The sequence below is a fragment of the Fusarium subglutinans genome (genome assembly GCF_013396075.1).
Source record: "Fusarium subglutinans strain NRRL 66333 chromosome Unknown NRRL66333_c0000067, whole genome shotgun sequence".
Classification (NCBI taxonomy): Eukaryota; Fungi; Ascomycota; class Sordariomycetes; order Hypocreales; family Nectriaceae; genus Fusarium; species Fusarium subglutinans.
This window is the reverse complement of record NW_023502130.1, coordinates 180745-198147: the sequence shown is the minus strand read 5'-3', so window position 1 is coordinate 198147 and position 17403 is coordinate 180745. Positions and strand designations below refer to the sequence as shown.

Sequence of the window (17403 nt, the reverse complement as noted above, 5' to 3'; positions counted from 1 at the left end):
TGTCATGCACTGATACACTCGCTAGAGAGCCTGGACGACCACTCGAGAGGGCCATGCTTGGTGACAAGCACCCCCTACTCATGAGGAGGAGGGAGATATGAAGGAAAGCTGGCTCACAGCCGAATCCTGGATGATCCTGGAGAGCAAAAACCAGGCGGCGCAAGGAGGTGGGCTGACTTTGGTGAAAAGAAAAAGGAATACCAAAGATACCATTCGCTAGATATTAGCAGCTAGAAGAATTGACAGCACGTTGTTTCTGTCACATCCTGTTCTCAGAGTGAAAGTCCCTTGTACGTCTTGATGAAACCCACGGAGTATGTACCACCAATGTGCAGCTTGACGTCCATTGTTCACATGCCGTGGTAGCTGGCACGCGATCAGGTGGGCCCGTTCATGATATCGAAATCTCAACATGTCGATCTTCATCTAGCCCAAGAAATTCCTCCGACTTCTGTCAATGGCATTCGGAACGCCAAGTCTGCACGGCACTCTTGACCTCTTGGCTTTCACAAGTGCTGTGTTTTGAAATTCGCTTTGTCACGGTTTGAGAAGCATCAGTGTCAATTTGTCGATCCGGTATTCTAGGTTGTACGCAAGTATCAGTAGTCCAAGTCGTATAAACATATTTGAAACTCTCGATCTCTGCTCAACTTCCAAGCAAGAGAATTCCAAACTCTGACCTAGACCATTTATGCCATTTATAAACAGTATTTGAATATAAGGCGCTCTCCACATCTGTCTGTAACAAGGCACTCTGGCATAGAACATACATCATGGCTCAAATAACCCTACTCCGCCTCATACCTGCTACGGTCAACACGCGCGAGCCACTTAGGATACATTTCACTCGATGTCGAGAGGATCAAAAGGGACTACAAGCTGTAAACCCATCTTCCGGAAAACAACACAAGCAATGATAATGAGCAGAGAAAGCACAAACTTCAAAACGACCAATGGTCTGTTCAATGCGAACTTCGTGTTTTATATCTGACCTGGGCCTCAGAAGCACCGGTCTCTAAAGCCCGGCATCTCGAAAAGGAGACTCCACAAAAGACGGTGCATATACTATGATCATACTTGAATTAGAAAGGGAAAACGTATGGAAAATAGGATATAATGATCCTTCCTTCCAGTCATTGCAAACGGCGTGCCTGCGGTCCGTTGTTGAAAATACATGTACCCAAATCGCTGTTGGTCCTCGCTCTCCTCCTCATTGCACATGCGTATGTCCTCATTCTTCGCCTGCTTCATAACGTAAATGCCGGGTTACAAAATTTCCTCCTCATAACGTTGATCCATCATTCTTCTAGCATGTTTTCGTTTCACCATAGGTACCTTCCCTTTGATATATCTCCTTCCAGATTTCTAAATAACTCAGACACATCATCGCCATTCTGGCTCTACCTCTTTGGCGCAGGCGCACTCCAAAGTCCCTTGGATGTCTCGATGACCCTATTTCCGTTGTTTCCAGGCTGCAATAAAGAGGGGACACTGGAAGCTGATGTGTTGCCCATAACGACGTCCGTCTCTGTCTGAGTTCCATATCCACTATCCTTAGGTTGATTGCTGCCCATTGAGATGGCACTATCACCCTTCTTGTTGTTAGGTGGCTGTTGTCGCGCAGAGCCGCGGCTGGGTTCCTTTGAACGAGCTCCATCCATCATCCCGCTTTGAGCCTCACGCAGCTTATTGATAGCACGAACTGTATCAATGGCTGCATGTAGGGTTCTGCGAGCGTTGAAGTTCTTCTTGATATTAGGCAGAAGGTTCTGGCTCTCTCCCTCGGCATTGATAAAGCCGGCGACGAATGGATGCTGGAGAGCCTCATGGGCAGTGATACGCTTAGTAGAATCGATAGTCAGGCAGCGCTGGATGAAGTCCTTGGCGTGGCTGGAAACGCCGCGCCAGTATTCAATAGGTGTGAAACTGTAATCTGCGTTGAGGATGGCCTGCATCTCCTCAAAGTCAGAGTCGCGATCGAAAGGGGTATAACCGCAAAGCAAGAAGTAGGTGATGACACCGAGAGCCCAGAGATCTACAGGCTTGCCATGGCCTGTCTTCTTGAAAATTTCGGGAGCCATGTATCCAGGAGTACCACAGGTTGTAGTCAGAACGTGGAATTGTTCCTCATCCATAATTCGCGAAAGTCCAAAATCTGCAATCAGCAAGTCTGCGTTGTCCTCGGGGGTTCGGAAGAGTAGATTCTCAGGCTTCAAGTCACGATGGACGATACCATGATCATGGAGGTAAGCGACAGCTGACAATGTGGCGCGAACCAAATCGGCAGCATCTGACTCAAAATAGGAGCCTTTTCGGCAGATTCGATCGAAAAGCTCACCACCCAATGCAAGATCGGTGACGAGGTAGAGGTTGTTCATGGTCTCGAAATAGTCGACAAGAGTAAGGATATTTTGGTGGCCCATGGAGACCTTCTTGAGCACGGCGATTTCGTTGCGAACCTATCATTGCGCATGGCGTGTTAGGAAAGGACAACGGAACTGGAATCCCAGGGGACAATAAAGCAATCCTCACCATGTGTTCGCGACCAGCCATGAGCCGCTTATTGATGACCTTGGCCGCATAGTAACGACCAGTGTCTATGTGGACACATTCTTTGACGACTGAGTATGAGCCAGCTCCCAGTGTCTTGCCAACCTTGTATCTACAAGGTTGGACTTGAGGCTGTTGGCGTGCTGCGGAGTCCATTGTGAGAATATGGTGTCGAAGTTGAGAGAAGCCGAGACGGAGAGGTGATAAGAGGATCGCGATGCCCCGCAGAGCGTACAGGTGCGAAACAGAGGGGGGTGACTGTCGCGGTCGCGCGGCGTCGGGGTGAAGTATGAACTATAATAAGATGATATGGTTCGGAGGATCGGGTGGCTGTTGTTGAAGGGAGAAACAGAGGAATCAAGAACAACTGAGTTGAAGAAAGTAGATATCAGCGGTCGAGATGGCGATGCTGATGGGCTGAAGTGAAGGGGTTCGGTTGGGTTGGTCAGAAGGGTCGGGGCTAAAGAGGTGGGGTTGTGTCAGACAAAGTCTAGCTGAAAGATGGATGGGTGAGAGAATGGCAATGGACAATAAATGCTCGAGGCGTTTTAGTTCTGGGCCCTTATTGATAGGTACCTTAATTACGAGAAGAATTGATGCCCGACAGTGATTACAATTATGGATGCCAGGCCATCAAACGACTATCCGTATCCTGCTCAGTAGGTAGTGAGCTGCCTCATAATCACAGGGCTATCATGCATAAAAGGAGGTATGACATTTAATGATGCTTACCTATCAATGGTGCGGAGTGACAATGATGATATTTCGCCTTGAAACACATCATAATTGGGGTTTCTATTCCCTGAGAGAAATCACAGTTACTCTGTTCTCGTCGGGTCTTATTTCAGTAGAGTCTACCTTACTGATACCGAATCACAGTAGTTACCGAGAAACCTTGGACCATCTACCGTGTTTGCTTTCTGATTAAATCATATACCTTTCTTTTAATCTGTGCGTACAATTTTGGCTTTCGCCATCTAAACTTCGGCACTGCTCTGTAGCATTGATAAAGAACAGCATGTTTCTTTTCAATAAGTATAGTGTTCAGAATTAGGTCGAGGTTCATACTCAATCTACATACCTCTTCGCAAGCTAAGGATATCTTTATATCACCATCAATTTAATACTGCTGGTTTTGCCTCGCTTTGTTTGACTAATGTTTTCTCAATCAGAAGGCCCTCTCCGTGATTGTTTCTTTGCGCTCGTAAACTTCTTCTGTTTTATCCTTGTTTCGTGGAATCTTCTGCCACTAATTGATGTTAGCAATTGGTTTTCAACAAAGAAAGCAACTGACATCTCCTCGTGTTTCTTTTTCTTTTCCACGCTTGTTTCGGCAGGTATCACATCTTTGTAGATGCTTGTTATCTCCTCGATGAGCTTTCTTCTGTTGTCTTCCGCGTTCGCATGCCGTGATCGTGAATCTTGCGCTTGGAAGGTCAAAGAGTCATTGGTTGCTGTGTAGTACCTGGACTTGCGAATACCAGGATGTAATGATTTCGGGAGTGCTGACAGCAACTGTCCCAATGGATATGCTGTGATTGCTTTTGTTTCGGTCCTTTGACTTGTGAGTGCTAAAGACTTGCTTGAACGTAATTACGTGTATAGTACTTATTGACATGTTGACCTCCCGGTCCACTCGACCGGGCGTATGTGGTGTTTCCTTTGGGTAGTTGTATTGAACTGAAAGATTGAAACCACGAGCGAGCTTCAGAAAGAGCTTCTTGATCAAGCCCGGTGTCGAAAGCTTGGTATCTCTTGAACCGAGGCGCAAATGGACGGCTTGTCAGATATGCTGGAACGTTTCTCAGACGCGGCGCCAGGGAAAAGTGTCGCTGAAGCATGGTGAAGTATAACAATCGAACGGCCTATATATTATATCTGAGAAGCCGAGATAAAGAATAAAAGAGTATTACGGTCTAAAAAAATTCTTTCGAGTTCAATGTCTCATATAACACTTGAAGTTTGTGTCTCTCAAACTCTTGTCTTTCGCCTGAAGCTTGTCTGTGGCTGAGATCTTGGTTGTGAGCCAAACACAAATGATTTGTTGACGCCTTGCCAATTATGGACTAGCCTGTCATTAGCTGCGGTCCACGCCTGCGCCCGATCAGCCTCAATTGGGACCCTGAAACCCAGCCTTTCACCTGTCTCGGTCTCTGACTTGCTTGCCCAGCCAGGCCTGGCCTTACCTTACTTAACCTAATCGACCTACCTCACCTTTTCAACCTTCATCTGCTCATTTCCCTCAACCTGTGACACATCGTCGACTTCACTCGTGCCGCCATCCTCAATGCTCTTGGTGTCGCGACTACCTAGATCCTCTCTTTAGTCCCTTCCTTTGCTCTCACGTGCCTGTGTTTGAGCCCCAGTCTTCTGGAGAACCCAACTCATTTGGCGCGATTAGCCAAGCTCCGACGTCGCAAAACCCTCTACCCGACTGCCTCCCCTGTCAAAAAAGCTGGTCGAGCTGTCATCGTCTGTCTTTCTGGTGACCATCTGGTGAGAGTGCCGATTCTCTTGTGGCTTTTCCTCCCGCGTCCATTCGGTCTACAAGTCGACCTTTTCGTATTTCGTCTGGAGGCGCTTTGACCGCCACTCCGTCTATTCCATCACACTTCCAGCTTCCGTCTTGCGCCAGGCCATCGCCTGGCGGCATTTCTCACTGACCAAGGAGCCGAGCTCATTTGTTTGATCTTCAGTTGCACCATTCCTTGGTTCGCATTGTTTGTACGACCAGCGCTGCTTCAGAGGGCCGTCCCATATACTGCACACCAATCTCCAATCCCAGCCTTAATTAAATGACAGAACCCGAGGCAGAGCTTCAGGCGACTGCCAACCTCTCCCCGGTCTCCCCATCACCTGTTCATTCAGCCACCTCGTTGGCGGTCCCTGTACTTCAAGAGACTGTCGAGACCATCGACGCCATGGTTGCTGCCGCTGCCGCTGTCGCAGCCGACGCCAATGGCTCTATCAACAAGGCCCCTAATCTTGAGCCCATATCAGGGGCTGGTGGTGATGACGATATCGTAGATGACGACAGCCTCAACGACCCTTATGGTGAAGACGACACAGACGTGGCCGTCCAGCAAGTGCCGCAGCCTCAGGTTGAACAAGAACTTCCCGACAGCAATGACGATTACGCAAAGACTTTTGATTCACCAATTGGGACGGAGGAGGGTGAAGACGGAGTCGTCGAACCACAAGATGTATCATCGCTACCACGAGAATCCAACGAAATTTCTCTTTCATCCGATCATTTGACAAATCGCACATCTCAAGTCTCCCATGTCGTTCATGAATCATCCTTGTCGGCCCAGCCAGGCCAATCTGCGACATCAACTACTTCCAATGCTTCCTCCGAAGCTCAAGCTGCTGGCGTCGCGAATACCTTTACGTCACAGCCATCCAACCAGCAAACGTCGTCTCCAAGCACGGCCAAGCCGGACGCCAGTAATGCTGCCAGCTCTGCCAGTCCTTCAGCTGATATTCACCGCCTGGTTGCTGATCTCACAGCGCCTTCCAACCCCAACACACATTATGCTCCGTCCGTCTTAGGTGAACATTATCTCGAGTCTGCTATTCCGTCTTCAGCCTTCTCGTCGTCAGCTTCTCTTCCACCGAGGCCTCCGCTATCACAGGCAGTTCCTCAGACGTATGCCTCGCAGCACCACCCACCTAGCATCAATGCCAGTATTCCCTCGAACCTAGCTGCGCCCCCCACGCCCGGGCAGCCATCCACTTATGTGGCAACTGGCGCGCCTGCTGCAGTCCCTGATGCTCTGGGTGAATTTCCGGTCCTGCTTGGCTCCGGTCTTCAGGCGCCTGTTGCCATCACTTCTATGAACGCTCCTCCATACCCACCCAAACCTGCTCTCTATAATACTGATCAAGCTCAAGATTCCGAATATGAGCGCCAATGGAATCAATTCTTAGCCGACGAAAACCAGTATATAGCTGAGGCCAAATGGGACCGTTTCCCAGAGGGTTCACGCATTTTTATTGGTACACGATCCGCGTCCGGCGCGTCCAAAAATGGCGCTCACATATTCGCTACAGGTAATCTCTCGAGCGACAAGGTGTCAAAACAGGATGTCTTCGATCTATTTCATCGGTTCGGAAGGATTGCTCAAATCTCGCTCAAATCTGCGTACGGCTTCGTCCAGTACCATTCTATCGAGGAAGGACAGAGAGCGATGGATAATCTGCAAGGCATTGAGATCAAGGGTCGTAGAATCCGTAAGTAGTGCTTGTTGGTCTTTAAATGTTGTGCTTCTAACACCATCAAGATCTAGAAGTATCGCGGACTCAGGACAAATCTAAAAAGGACAAAACTCGAAGCCCAGACAGGAACAAAACCCGCGACAGTGGCCGCCGAAATGAACGGCAAGGTCACCAAGCTCGGGATGATTATCGATCTAGTCGTGGTCATTCTCCTCATCGCAACGATTACGGAAGAGATGAGTCGTATGGTCGAGATCGAGGCTTTCATGACAACAGCAGGGGCCGTGCACGATCTCGGTCCCCGGGATACGGTCGCAACGGCAAGGACAGCAATTATCGACGAAGGAGCCCGAGCCCTTATGGGCGACCCCGGCATGAGGCTGAGCTTGATCTCCCACGGAGGTATGGTGCTGATGTCCCTGACGTACAGGTCATCCTTCAGCCAGATGTAAATCGCGACTTTGTCAACTGGGTGGAGCAAGCTTTCAAGTCCCAAGGTCTTAGGTCTGAGGTTATGTTCCTGCATCCTAGGATTCCCAAGGACATGGTAGTTCAGCGGCAAGCGGCCGAAGGTGTCCATGCTGTTGTTGATCTCGATATTCGAGCACAAAGCTCGGGCAAGATTCCGGTACAGGCCTTCGATCGCTCCGCTGGCTCCAACAATGTTCGATATGATCAGTACGAAAACCTGGACCCTGCTACTGCAGCCAAGGTTATTCTTCAAGCCAAGGCATCAGGAGGCCCTCCTAACTATGGTCAAACATACCGAGGAAATGGCTATGGTAGTGCTCCTTATGGAGGCCAGACCTCTTATCAAGCGCCTGCGGCCAGTTACCCTGGCCCTCCCCCTCCTGCACATTACGGCCAACAGCAGCCTCCTCCAGTCAACGTCGCTGACATTGCGACCATGATGGGTCAGCTCGACCCTGCGTCACTTCAGCAATTGCTCGCCCAGGTTCAAGGGGGCGTCCAAAACCCTGCGCCTGCTCAAGGCGGCACAAGTGCAGCTGCCGCTGGAGCCGCTCAACCTGACATCCAGGCACTACTTGGAAGTCTGAGTGGGAATGGTGCGGTGCCGCAACACCAACAACAGCAGCACCCTTCAGGCCCATATGGAGCTTCGTACGGGCATGTGCCACAGCCAACGTCGAACGGAGATGCAGCGGTTCAAGTTCAGAATATCATGGCGCAGCTGGCTAGATACCGGCAGTGAGACTGGACGACAATCTGTAAGCTCTCGATGAAAATGAGATATTGGGTGTGGCTATTGGCACCCTCTTATGATACCAGCAAAGGTTACGGTTTCTTTTAGACGCTGGAATTTCTGATATGGCCTTGTTCTTGTTTATTCATATTCTAGATTTCATGCCGTCTTAACGGCATCCCTACTTAGGGTTAGATAACGGAGTGTGGTGCGTTATTAGTAAGGGTCGGAAGATGGGTGAGGCGTTGATGGACGAAATTCTTGATGGCTATTACGATGGTTTAGCAAGGAGGAGACTGCACCTCGCGCGAGCATAGAATATGATAGTATAGCCTATAATGACGGCGGTGCTGTATTGGTGTGTATTCTATACCGAATTGCTTTGGGATGAGGTATGGTTGGTGTTTTGAACCTAAGATACCCAACGTGGTCTTCATCAGATATTCATAGTGCGCTCACTATTGGAGCAGCTTCCTATTCTTTTCTAGTTTCCCTGTGATGCCAGGTTCGTGGGAGCATGGCTGACCTCCTGAACCAGGCCCAAACGGTTGAAGGTTTTCTCTACAAGGCATAAACCGTCACTACAATTTTATACACGCCACAATGCTTTTATACCAACCACCGTTAAGACAACCCAGGGGTCGCCGAGTAGCTACCTCTAGCTCGCCACGGCAATCTAAGTTAGGTTGTGGAAGTTGTGGAGGTTCGCAAGGCTTACAATCAAGACGCTGCTGTTGTTCATGATGTATTTGCTAACTCATCACTCTCAAACAACATACTTCAGGCTAGAAAGGAACAGCCATGGTGCTCGTCATACATTGTCTTTCCTTCTACCATCCAAAACTTTCATTGTGCCACCAGACTTTGCGTCCTTTCATCACCCACGGAGTCACACTCTTGCGTAGCTCTCGGCTCATCTCAACAGGACCGCAAACCAGAATAGCCACACTATCCTGCTGACCCTTTTGGAAGGTATCGTCAACGATCTTTTGTAGATCAGGCCTTTTGCTGTTTCGAACGACAGAACGAGTGTTATGTTGAGATAAATTGTTCAGTTCAACGCCAGCTGCGTTGTCGCTGTCATTGGCAACACCCATGTCTCCTGTGAGGAAGAGCTGCACTTGATCGTCGTCGAGAAAAGACTTGCCAGTGGGAGTTGAGGCGGCCCAGGTTGCGTCGCCTGCACTTCGAATGGCCCAAATGAGCTGGACATTTGACATTGAGTTCTCAGCTAGAATAGCGTGATAGAGTGGTACAGCAAATGTTGCTCCTACACCACCGGCCACAATAAGTATACGATTGATACCCGAAGTGATGAGGTCGTTGAACGTCTTTCCAATGGCACCGTAAGGACCCTCAATATTAAGTTCGACCTTCTCAGTCGACCCTCCAGCATTGGTAGTCGAGGATAGATGGTGCAAACGGTTCGTCATGGGGCCATTTCTTGTGCGTGCGACAAATGTCAACTCACCCGTCTCCTGGTTGGTAGATGCCACGGTGAAGGGATTATAGAGAAACTCAAAGACGAGATAAGGAGCTGAGAATTGCCCGATTCCTGGTCGCGAAGCCGCAGGGACGTTGAGATAGATGTGAGATCCTGGGCGGGCGGTGTACTTGGCAATCTTTGGAGCTGGAAGCTTGGCAGAGACTTTGACGAGACTTGTGCCAGGGATAGCCTCGATGATAGCGGGAGCTGTGATGGTGGTGATCTTTCGTGCGGCAAGGTCAAGAACGAAGACACCAACGGCCTCGGCGATATAGAATCGCGAGGATGGTGCATGATAGTATATTAGTGGGGGGATAGCGAAGGCTCCAAAGAGGTGAACGATGAAGAAGAGTCGGTATGAAGCCTGACGGACGCGAGCCATTGCTGTACCGTTAAGCACATGGAGAACAGTGAAGCCAGCAACACCTGCAAACACAACCGGGGCGAAGAAGCGTTTGAACCATATTCCAGACTCTATGAAGAAGATGTTGTATAAAATAGCATGAAGAATGAGCAGGGAGTAGATAATGCGACCAAGCACACGATGATATCGATTGAGATGTTCGTGAGATGAGTGAAACAGGTATGCGTAAGGGTTGAGTGCTTTGAGAGCGAGGAGATACTGAACAGGCATCTGAGATGTTGCAACGATGCCCACTCGCTTTGTGAGATGGAGATAGTCTGTATTGTCAGCAACAAGCCCATATGAATCAGAGATGGACACTTGACATACCCTTTCCTGTGCCATGAACGCACAAGACTAACAACCAGACTGTCCAAGCAGTACCCAAAACCCATTCATCACGTTGGCCCCAATGACTTCCCATGAATACTACGTCCTCACCTAGCCACCACTGCACAATGGGGCCTTTCTCCATAACTTTATAGATCCATCGCTGTCGGTTCGCTTTGACGCCTGGTGAACCTGGAACCTGACGATACCCGCTGTTACGGCCCTTGCGCACACGATTGATGAGTCGAATGACGAGAAATAATAGCGCTGGTACGAAAGCAGAGAGGTGAGCTATGTATGCGTAGTAGTCGAGGCTCAGGCGACGTTGGTGCTTTTCCTCATCTGTTAGAGTGAGGAACTCATATGGCCAGCCCATCATGAGTCAAGTTGCCAGTGGCCGGAATTTGAGGAAGAGCTCGTAAGGCTTCTGATAAGTTAAGCCAGGGATATATCAGTCGATTGTATGAGATATGTCTACATTCGTGTATTTATAAGGCCCTAGTCGATGAATATAGCTCAGGAGGAAACGGTATGTGAATTCATGATTGGCTTGGTCAACAATCTTCAAGGAGGACAGCATGCAAATTGCATCAACCTCATTGGCCAGCACCTCCTGAGCACCCCGATCTACACCCTGCCCTGCATGATGGCTACTATAGGGACTTTGAGAGCAAATAACCCAGGTAGATTGTCTCAAATATGAATCCCTTTACAGCGCAAGCATAGAAATACGAGAATTTGACTTGACTTTTCCATTTCCACATGATTATAGACGACCATGATACTCTCATCTTGATATTCATGTCTAAGTAACTTTAACCAAACATTCCTCATGCGTACCAGTCCATCCCACGACATCTCAATTAGGGTCTGAACAGACCAGACTGCAAAGGAAAGCCCCGAAAACCATCATAACACCAGAGCTCCACTAGCAATGCTAATCGTCAAACTCTTCATCTATCAAAACCGTTGCTGGCGACTCTGAGTCTGCGGTCAGTCTATGTCTCAAAAAAGGTGTGTTCGAATTAAACCGTACAAGGCGCATTACAACCCTCCCATATCACAATGACTGCGTCTTACTCTTGAAAATAAGGCAGCATTTAGCTCTTCGCATCGTCATGATCGGGTTCGAACTTGGTTTCGCCAAGCATGGGGCCGGGTGACGATGTCATAGCAGTCTGTGTAGCCGGCTGAGGCTGGCTTTGTACCGTTGGACCTGTCGGCCGGTTTGTCTGAGCTGGCTTCTGCGCTGGCTGATTGCTTGTAGCGGCGTGTAGTCTCTGATCTAGCGCCCTGAGGGCAATGGCTCTTCTCCTCTCGGCCTCGGCGCGAGCGCCTCCTGGGGCACCCCGTTGGATCCGGCTGTCGTTTCGCGAGGCGTCTGCCGGTGTGAAAGGCGTACACAATCTCATGGCAACCATCACCAGGAAGATCTGATCGGCGATGGCAGCGACGAATGGTTTCACCGGGCCAGGGAAGAACTCGGCAAACGCAAACGTCTCGCTCGCATCACCGCGGAGGGAGGCGTCTTGTGCCGAGTCGAGGTCGGGGAACACAGTCTTGTAGAATCGGAGATAGGTCCAGCTGGTCAGGAATCCAAAGATGGCAAGCCACAGAGCAGCTCTGGTAAGGAGAGGTGTGAGAGAGAGAAAGAAAACGGCGCCGATGTAGATGAGAGGAAATCGAGGAACTCGGAGAGATATGACACCACGGAAGAGGGTTACAGTATGGGCTGGGACGAGTTGGCTGAAAGCGACGAGGAAAGCAATCTGAACGGGAATGGTTCCGGCAATGACAGTGAGGCTACATAATTATGTCAGTTTCTTTTCATCTAAGATTGTGAGCACAATATAGCACATACGTCCAGTTCTCGTTACGTGTAAGCGTGAAGCAAAGCACCATAACGCAGAGTGTCAGGAAGTTTGGAACCAGCGATACAATAGCGACAAACTTGGCCAGCTCGGCCGATGACCAGGCCCTTTCCAGATATCGTCCTCCGTGGTATGTCGTTACAGCAGCAATTCCGAGCGTAAACACATTACTCTCGACAAAAGTTGATGTTATGAACGTCCAGGGATAGATAATAGACAACTGCGGCACCAGAGTCAAGTAGGGAATGACGATGTTTGCGTTGGCAGTCCATTGCCGATATCTTATGGCAGCGCTGAGGATTGACTGGCCCAGTAGAGCAATGAGCAGGATACGTGTAACCGGCGGAATATTTATTCGAGGCGGCATCGTGACTTGGTTATGTAGGTTTCAGGTTCGGATCGGCTCTTATTCCAAATTCGTTGAGGCTATCACAGGTTGGATGGATATATTTTGGCGCGATATATTGGCAATATCAACTCGTGATTCGTCAAACAATCCGATACTTGATAGTGATTCTTTTTGCGCTGTAGCTATTGTCGTGATCGGGAACTTTTGTCGTCGGCGTTGGCTTTTACAAGGTCTTTATTCTCTTTATTCCCCTTTGATGCCACGAGACTGAACTGTCCTCTATAAACTTATCCCTTATCCCTGCCGTTGCCAGCCTCATCACTTTAGGGGACCACAGCCTCTTGTGGTGCACAGCTCATCCAGGAGCCTATGTTGAGATATGTGTGCCTCAGGCCCCCACATCTCTCTATGTAGCCTGCCCACTGGGCCCTAGTTAGCTTCCCTAATACACACACATCACACCTTCGAGCCACTCCACTCAACAGCCTAATTAGGGCAGCCACACTTGCAATCCCGCCCATGCAATGTGAATCCCTCAGGAGCACATGAGCTAGGGGAGGGGAAAAAAACTCAGGACCTTGACCCTGAGCGATAAAATTACTTAGGTAAGATTAGCCTAAGTTTAGGGGACTCTTTACTAAATTTATTTTGGCATCCTCTTTTTAAGTCTTGAGTTTTCTTGCTCCATGAGGATGAGCGCCTGATCAGCTAATTTTGATGAGGCCTCTTTCTCCTCATTTACGTACGGAGTAGGATCCGAGAGTTTAAAGCGATACTTCAACTATTTTGTGGACCAAAAGCTCAAGTATTGATGTCTATACGTATTTTGACTTTATTAGAGAAACTCAATCAAACTCGACGCGCTTTGATATCTTCACGCACGCTGGTACTACGAACCTGAAGGTTTCAAGATCTGACTGTGGAGACTTTCGTGATGCGGCTACGTCAAGACATTGCTGCTCGAAACCTACTGTATATGAAACATTTCCATCACTACAAAGTTCACTGGTTTATGCAAGCCCTATTTGAGTACCTACCAGATTCCATCCCCCACAGCAAATTATCAGCTCACTCTGTGAGGACAAGCTAGATATGTAGACATTTTAGCGGAGGGACTTTGATTTGAGACTTTTGTCAGCAAGGAAGACCATTAGGATTGACGTACGCCCTTGATCCGCTAGTGCCCACACCTTTAGCGATAAAGCAACGATTAGAGTTTGAGATTGGGATTTTGCTGAAAACTTCATTTGTTTCACCTGTTAGCGTTGCATATTCAAGGCCACGCTGAACTCAATAACCCTTGCCTCCGGGAATATCTCTCGATATTTAGATGCATGGCCATCGAACTCAAATATTACTGATGTCGCGCCCTGTACGGAGTATCATCAATATTGAATGGGGAGATGGAGATGCTAAATTCGGTCAAGGTTCGGGGGCCTCGGCAAAGAACAAGATGACGGGTGCCATTCAACGCGACTAATTCTTGACTCACATCTGATTGGTCGACAACGTTTAGATTGTCGATGCTGTTCCCCTGTGCCTCTCGAACATCCATCAAATGGAGTCGGTGGGGCCTCCCGACTCTGGAATGTCGTGCAGGGCAAAGCAGAGACAGCCACATCTTTCATCTTGCCATGCTAGCCATGATCTTATTTCGTTGCTGAGGCGAGGGCGGGCATTCGAGTCGAATGTCATTCTCAGTTTTCAACATACCAACAAAAGTGACAACATCCAAGATTGGGAGCTGCTTGGTCCAGACATAAACGGAGATTTGAGATGTAGCCATGTTGCGTTGGTGGAGGGTCCAAGTACCGGCGGGAGATGCACAAGGTCAAGCAAGAACCTCGGGAATGTCACGGGAGGCTTGCAACAAGATGTATCACGTGACGAGAAGCCATTGAAATTATGGCGTGTTTATACTTGATTAGACCTTCTAGGATGGAGGCCATCATGAATATAGATGGTGGTGATGCTCTTGTCTTGAACGAGCGAGGGGCTCAAATACTGACATCGTCACCAACAAGTCTGTGCATTGATATGATAAAAACAGAAGAGGGAGAAAGGAAAAGCACGGGACCCTGTTGAAGTCAAAAGGTGCGGGTACCCGCCAAGTTCGGAGGTTTGTTGTGGGCTACTGTGCATGTGTGGGTGGAAGCAAAGGCATGTATTTGTGGGTGCTCTTGAGGCAGTGAATTGGGGGTGATATGCTGTACATCCAAGAGATCAGAGCTCCGTGTCCTGCGTGACGATGATGAGGCGGTTCAAGTCGCGTTGCCTTCGCGAAACAGTTGAAACCACGATCCTTCAAAAAAAAGAAAGAAAAAAAAGAAAAAAAGACTGCTAAGCTGGCGGTTCAAAGACCCGGGCATGAGCAGCCGCTGGCCCCGGTTGCATGGTGGGCTGGCTGCTTGGCGGCCCCTTTGCGCGAGCTAGAGTATTGCCACGTAATGACGAGAGTTCAGACAGGGCTGTGAGTGAGTGAGCGAGAGCACCTTTTTTTCGATAGAAGGGACGTGCCAAACATTCTAGTTGCAATGTTTCTCTGCGCACAGTCGCTGACAACAGTCTTTGTCTCGGTTACACGAGATGTTGCGAGGGTTTTGAGCAGTTGCACAGCTTATGACTGCAGTTTGGAGATGACGCTGGCAACCTGGTAAGCAAGCAATGAAACCAAGCCAAGTCGTGAGCATGCCCTGCATCCTGTAGCCCTGCTTGTCCTCGCAACGGTTGATCAGCGAATCTGCAAGTGAGTGCGTTTGTCTTTCTCTCTACCTGCCTGGCGGCTATCGGTGAGCGTAGCGAGTTGTGCATATCATGTCACGCAGAGACAGTTGGATGCTAGGATGCTCAGAATGGACTAGATGACATTGGGTGTGGCATCCATGCAGCTTGTCCGTGGTGGCATCTGCCCGTCCGGAGCTGTGGGAGCCAGGCGTGCGGCGTGCAAGGCAAGCAAGCCGGTGTTTTTTTTGGTGGGCCTGTTGATTGTGGGCTTGTCTTGAACCATCCATTCGCCTCCCCAGACTGGTTCGATGGAAGGTTGAGTTGAGTTGAGGAGGTGGAGGTGGTGGCGGATATCGCTGAAGGTCTCTGCTCCATTGCTTCGTCGTTCTCCCCAGGTAAGAGATTAGGTAGCAACAACGGGTCTGTTGCTTCTACCAAGTCGTGACATCGCGAGTCCAGAGACAATGAGGCCAAATTGGACTCGGAATCTCTAGCCCATTGTGACATTACGACCTCGAATTGGGGTGAGTACCGCAGGGGTGAAAGGGATGGGCGGAGGACAGAACCTGACACATGTTCAAGTAGAGGTACATTAATCAAGTCGAGTCTTGAAGTCTTGATCCAAGCTTTGAGTCTTGAACCTCCACGGTCCTACCCCTGTCGTGGCCGATCTGCATCCGTCCGTCTCAGATTTTTGGGAGGAAAGGCGAAATGCATCAGCCCAAGCCCTGAAGCATGGCATGGCATTGAACGCGGGCTAGCCGTGACTAAGGCAGCCGACGTCATATGATTGGACAAGGATTTGAGAAGCCTCATGCACAAACTGGGGGGGAATCATTGACGGAACACCATCACACTCGCAGCGGCAGGGGCGTAATCTAATTGATGACGAGCGATAACAGAGTTGCTTGGCTGGCTTTCTGCTGATAGAGCCAGAGCAGAGCAGGTAGCAAAAGAATGAAGGGGAAGAGACGAAGCAATCCTTTCGCTGGCTATGACCCGTTGGTTGCCCCTCGTTCTCAGTCAAGTCGCTCTTGAGTGTCATCATCCAACAAGGGGCATGATCTTCAAAACCTTGCCATTCTCGTGGACGGACGCTTGCTTCTGTTGAAGACGAACCTAACGACGATGGAATGACCAACAACTGAACAGACCAGACCAGGCCAGGGATATCTACCGTTGTCTTCAATGTGGCACGGTCATGCTAGAGGAGGCAGGGGGTGCGTACTGTTATTTCAGTCATCAATCAACTTGAAGGTTACATTTCACCATCAATATCCGCCATGGCCCAAACGGGTTCAAGGACCTTCAAATGCTCACAGCAAACCCCTGCTTGCCCGAGCATTCAAGGCCCACAATCCGCAGGTCCACGACCCCTGCTCAGCGAATCGATTGGCTGCCACTCCACCATCTTCAAAGTACCGATACCTTTAGCAACGCGCCAGACATGGGTGTCACTGTTTTTCTCTCTAAAATAGAGAACGACTTTGTTGGAGAGTCCAGTTCTGTCTGTTTTTCCATCCTTCGACCTGGCGTTCGCTAGCGCCTGTCCCATTTCAAGCCCGCCGTTCAGTGGGTTAGCTCCCTTGCACCCAAAAGCATCTCGGTAATACGTGAGTTTAGTGTGTACCACTTGGACGTTTTGTGCTTTCTGGTCGTCATCCCGCTATTTGACGAGAGCAGATGCCACGAGTAGTCTTGTCCGATCACGCTGTTTACCGTTGCTCTGCTTATCAGCCTACCTGGTCCGTGTCACATCACTGGAAGCCTTGGGGCTATTCGTGGATCGAACGAATTGGATGGTTGGGATGGTTCTGCTGTATGTACGGATACTAACCTGCAAACTTCCCCCCCAGTCAGCCCCGTGCCTAGCTCCCCGTAAAGGCCCCGTAGCTCCAGCGTGAGCAATGTCGCTTTATCCTTGGCGTTTTAAGGGTACCTCGACAAGGTATCCGTACCCTTCCAGTCCATCCAATGCATCAATGAATCCTTGCAGCACCCCAACTAATTCGAGCTAGCAGAAACGGGGAGAGAGCCACAGGCAGAACGACCTGATCCTGTGCTAGCTTGGCTGTGCCTGTTAGGGACCTTGCACAAGAGCATTGATTGAATCTCGGGCTGGGCTGGGACGGGAGTGACCTAAGGTACAGCACAGTACAGGGGCGGTAGAGGTAAGGTAGAGGAGGGAGGTACGTACCCACTCATCACCGCCCCGACTGGAACCTTGAATTTCATCTTTCTTTTGCATCTTCACTTACCTTTCCTCGG

General features: G+C 49.5%; 4 protein-coding genes across 4 annotated transcripts; 1 reads left to right on the top strand and 3 right to left on the bottom strand.

Annotated features, from left to right (window-relative positions):
• Positions 1-1400: 1400 nt before the first annotated feature.
• FSUBG_6485 (calmodulin-dependent kinase) lies at positions 1401-2706 on the bottom strand (the record flags this gene model as incomplete). The annotated part of the gene is made up of 2 exons (XM_036684688.1): positions 1401-2459; positions 2533-2706. The coding sequence occupies 2 exons, from the start codon at positions 2704-2706 to the stop codon at positions 1401-1403; spliced, it is 1233 nt and encodes a 410-aa protein (XP_036538054.1).
• A 2639-nt stretch (positions 2707-5345) lies between these two features.
• FSUBG_6484 (RNA-binding protein) lies at positions 5346-7981 on the top strand (the record flags this gene model as incomplete). Its single annotated transcript, XM_036684687.1, has 2 exons — positions 5346-6783; positions 6834-7981. 2 exons carry the CDS (start codon positions 5346-5348, stop codon positions 7979-7981), a joined length of 2586 nt encoding a protein of 861 aa, XP_036538053.1.
• An 821-nt stretch (positions 7982-8802) lies between these two features.
• On the bottom strand, positions 8803-10567 carry FSUBG_6483 (ferric cupric reductase transmembrane component 2; the record flags this gene model as incomplete). Its single annotated transcript, XM_036684686.1, has 2 exons — positions 8803-10139; positions 10192-10567. The coding sequence occupies 2 exons, from the start codon at positions 10565-10567 to the stop codon at positions 8803-8805; spliced, it is 1713 nt and encodes a 570-aa protein (XP_036538052.1).
• Positions 10568-11291: 724 nt separating this feature from the next.
• On the bottom strand, positions 11292-12429 carry FSUBG_6482 (PL6; the record flags this gene model as incomplete). The annotated part of the gene is made up of 2 exons (XM_036684685.1): positions 11292-11994; positions 12053-12429. 2 exons carry the CDS (start codon positions 12427-12429, stop codon positions 11292-11294), a joined length of 1080 nt encoding a protein of 359 aa, XP_036538051.1.
• Between the last annotated feature and the right edge of the window lie 4974 nt (positions 12430-17403).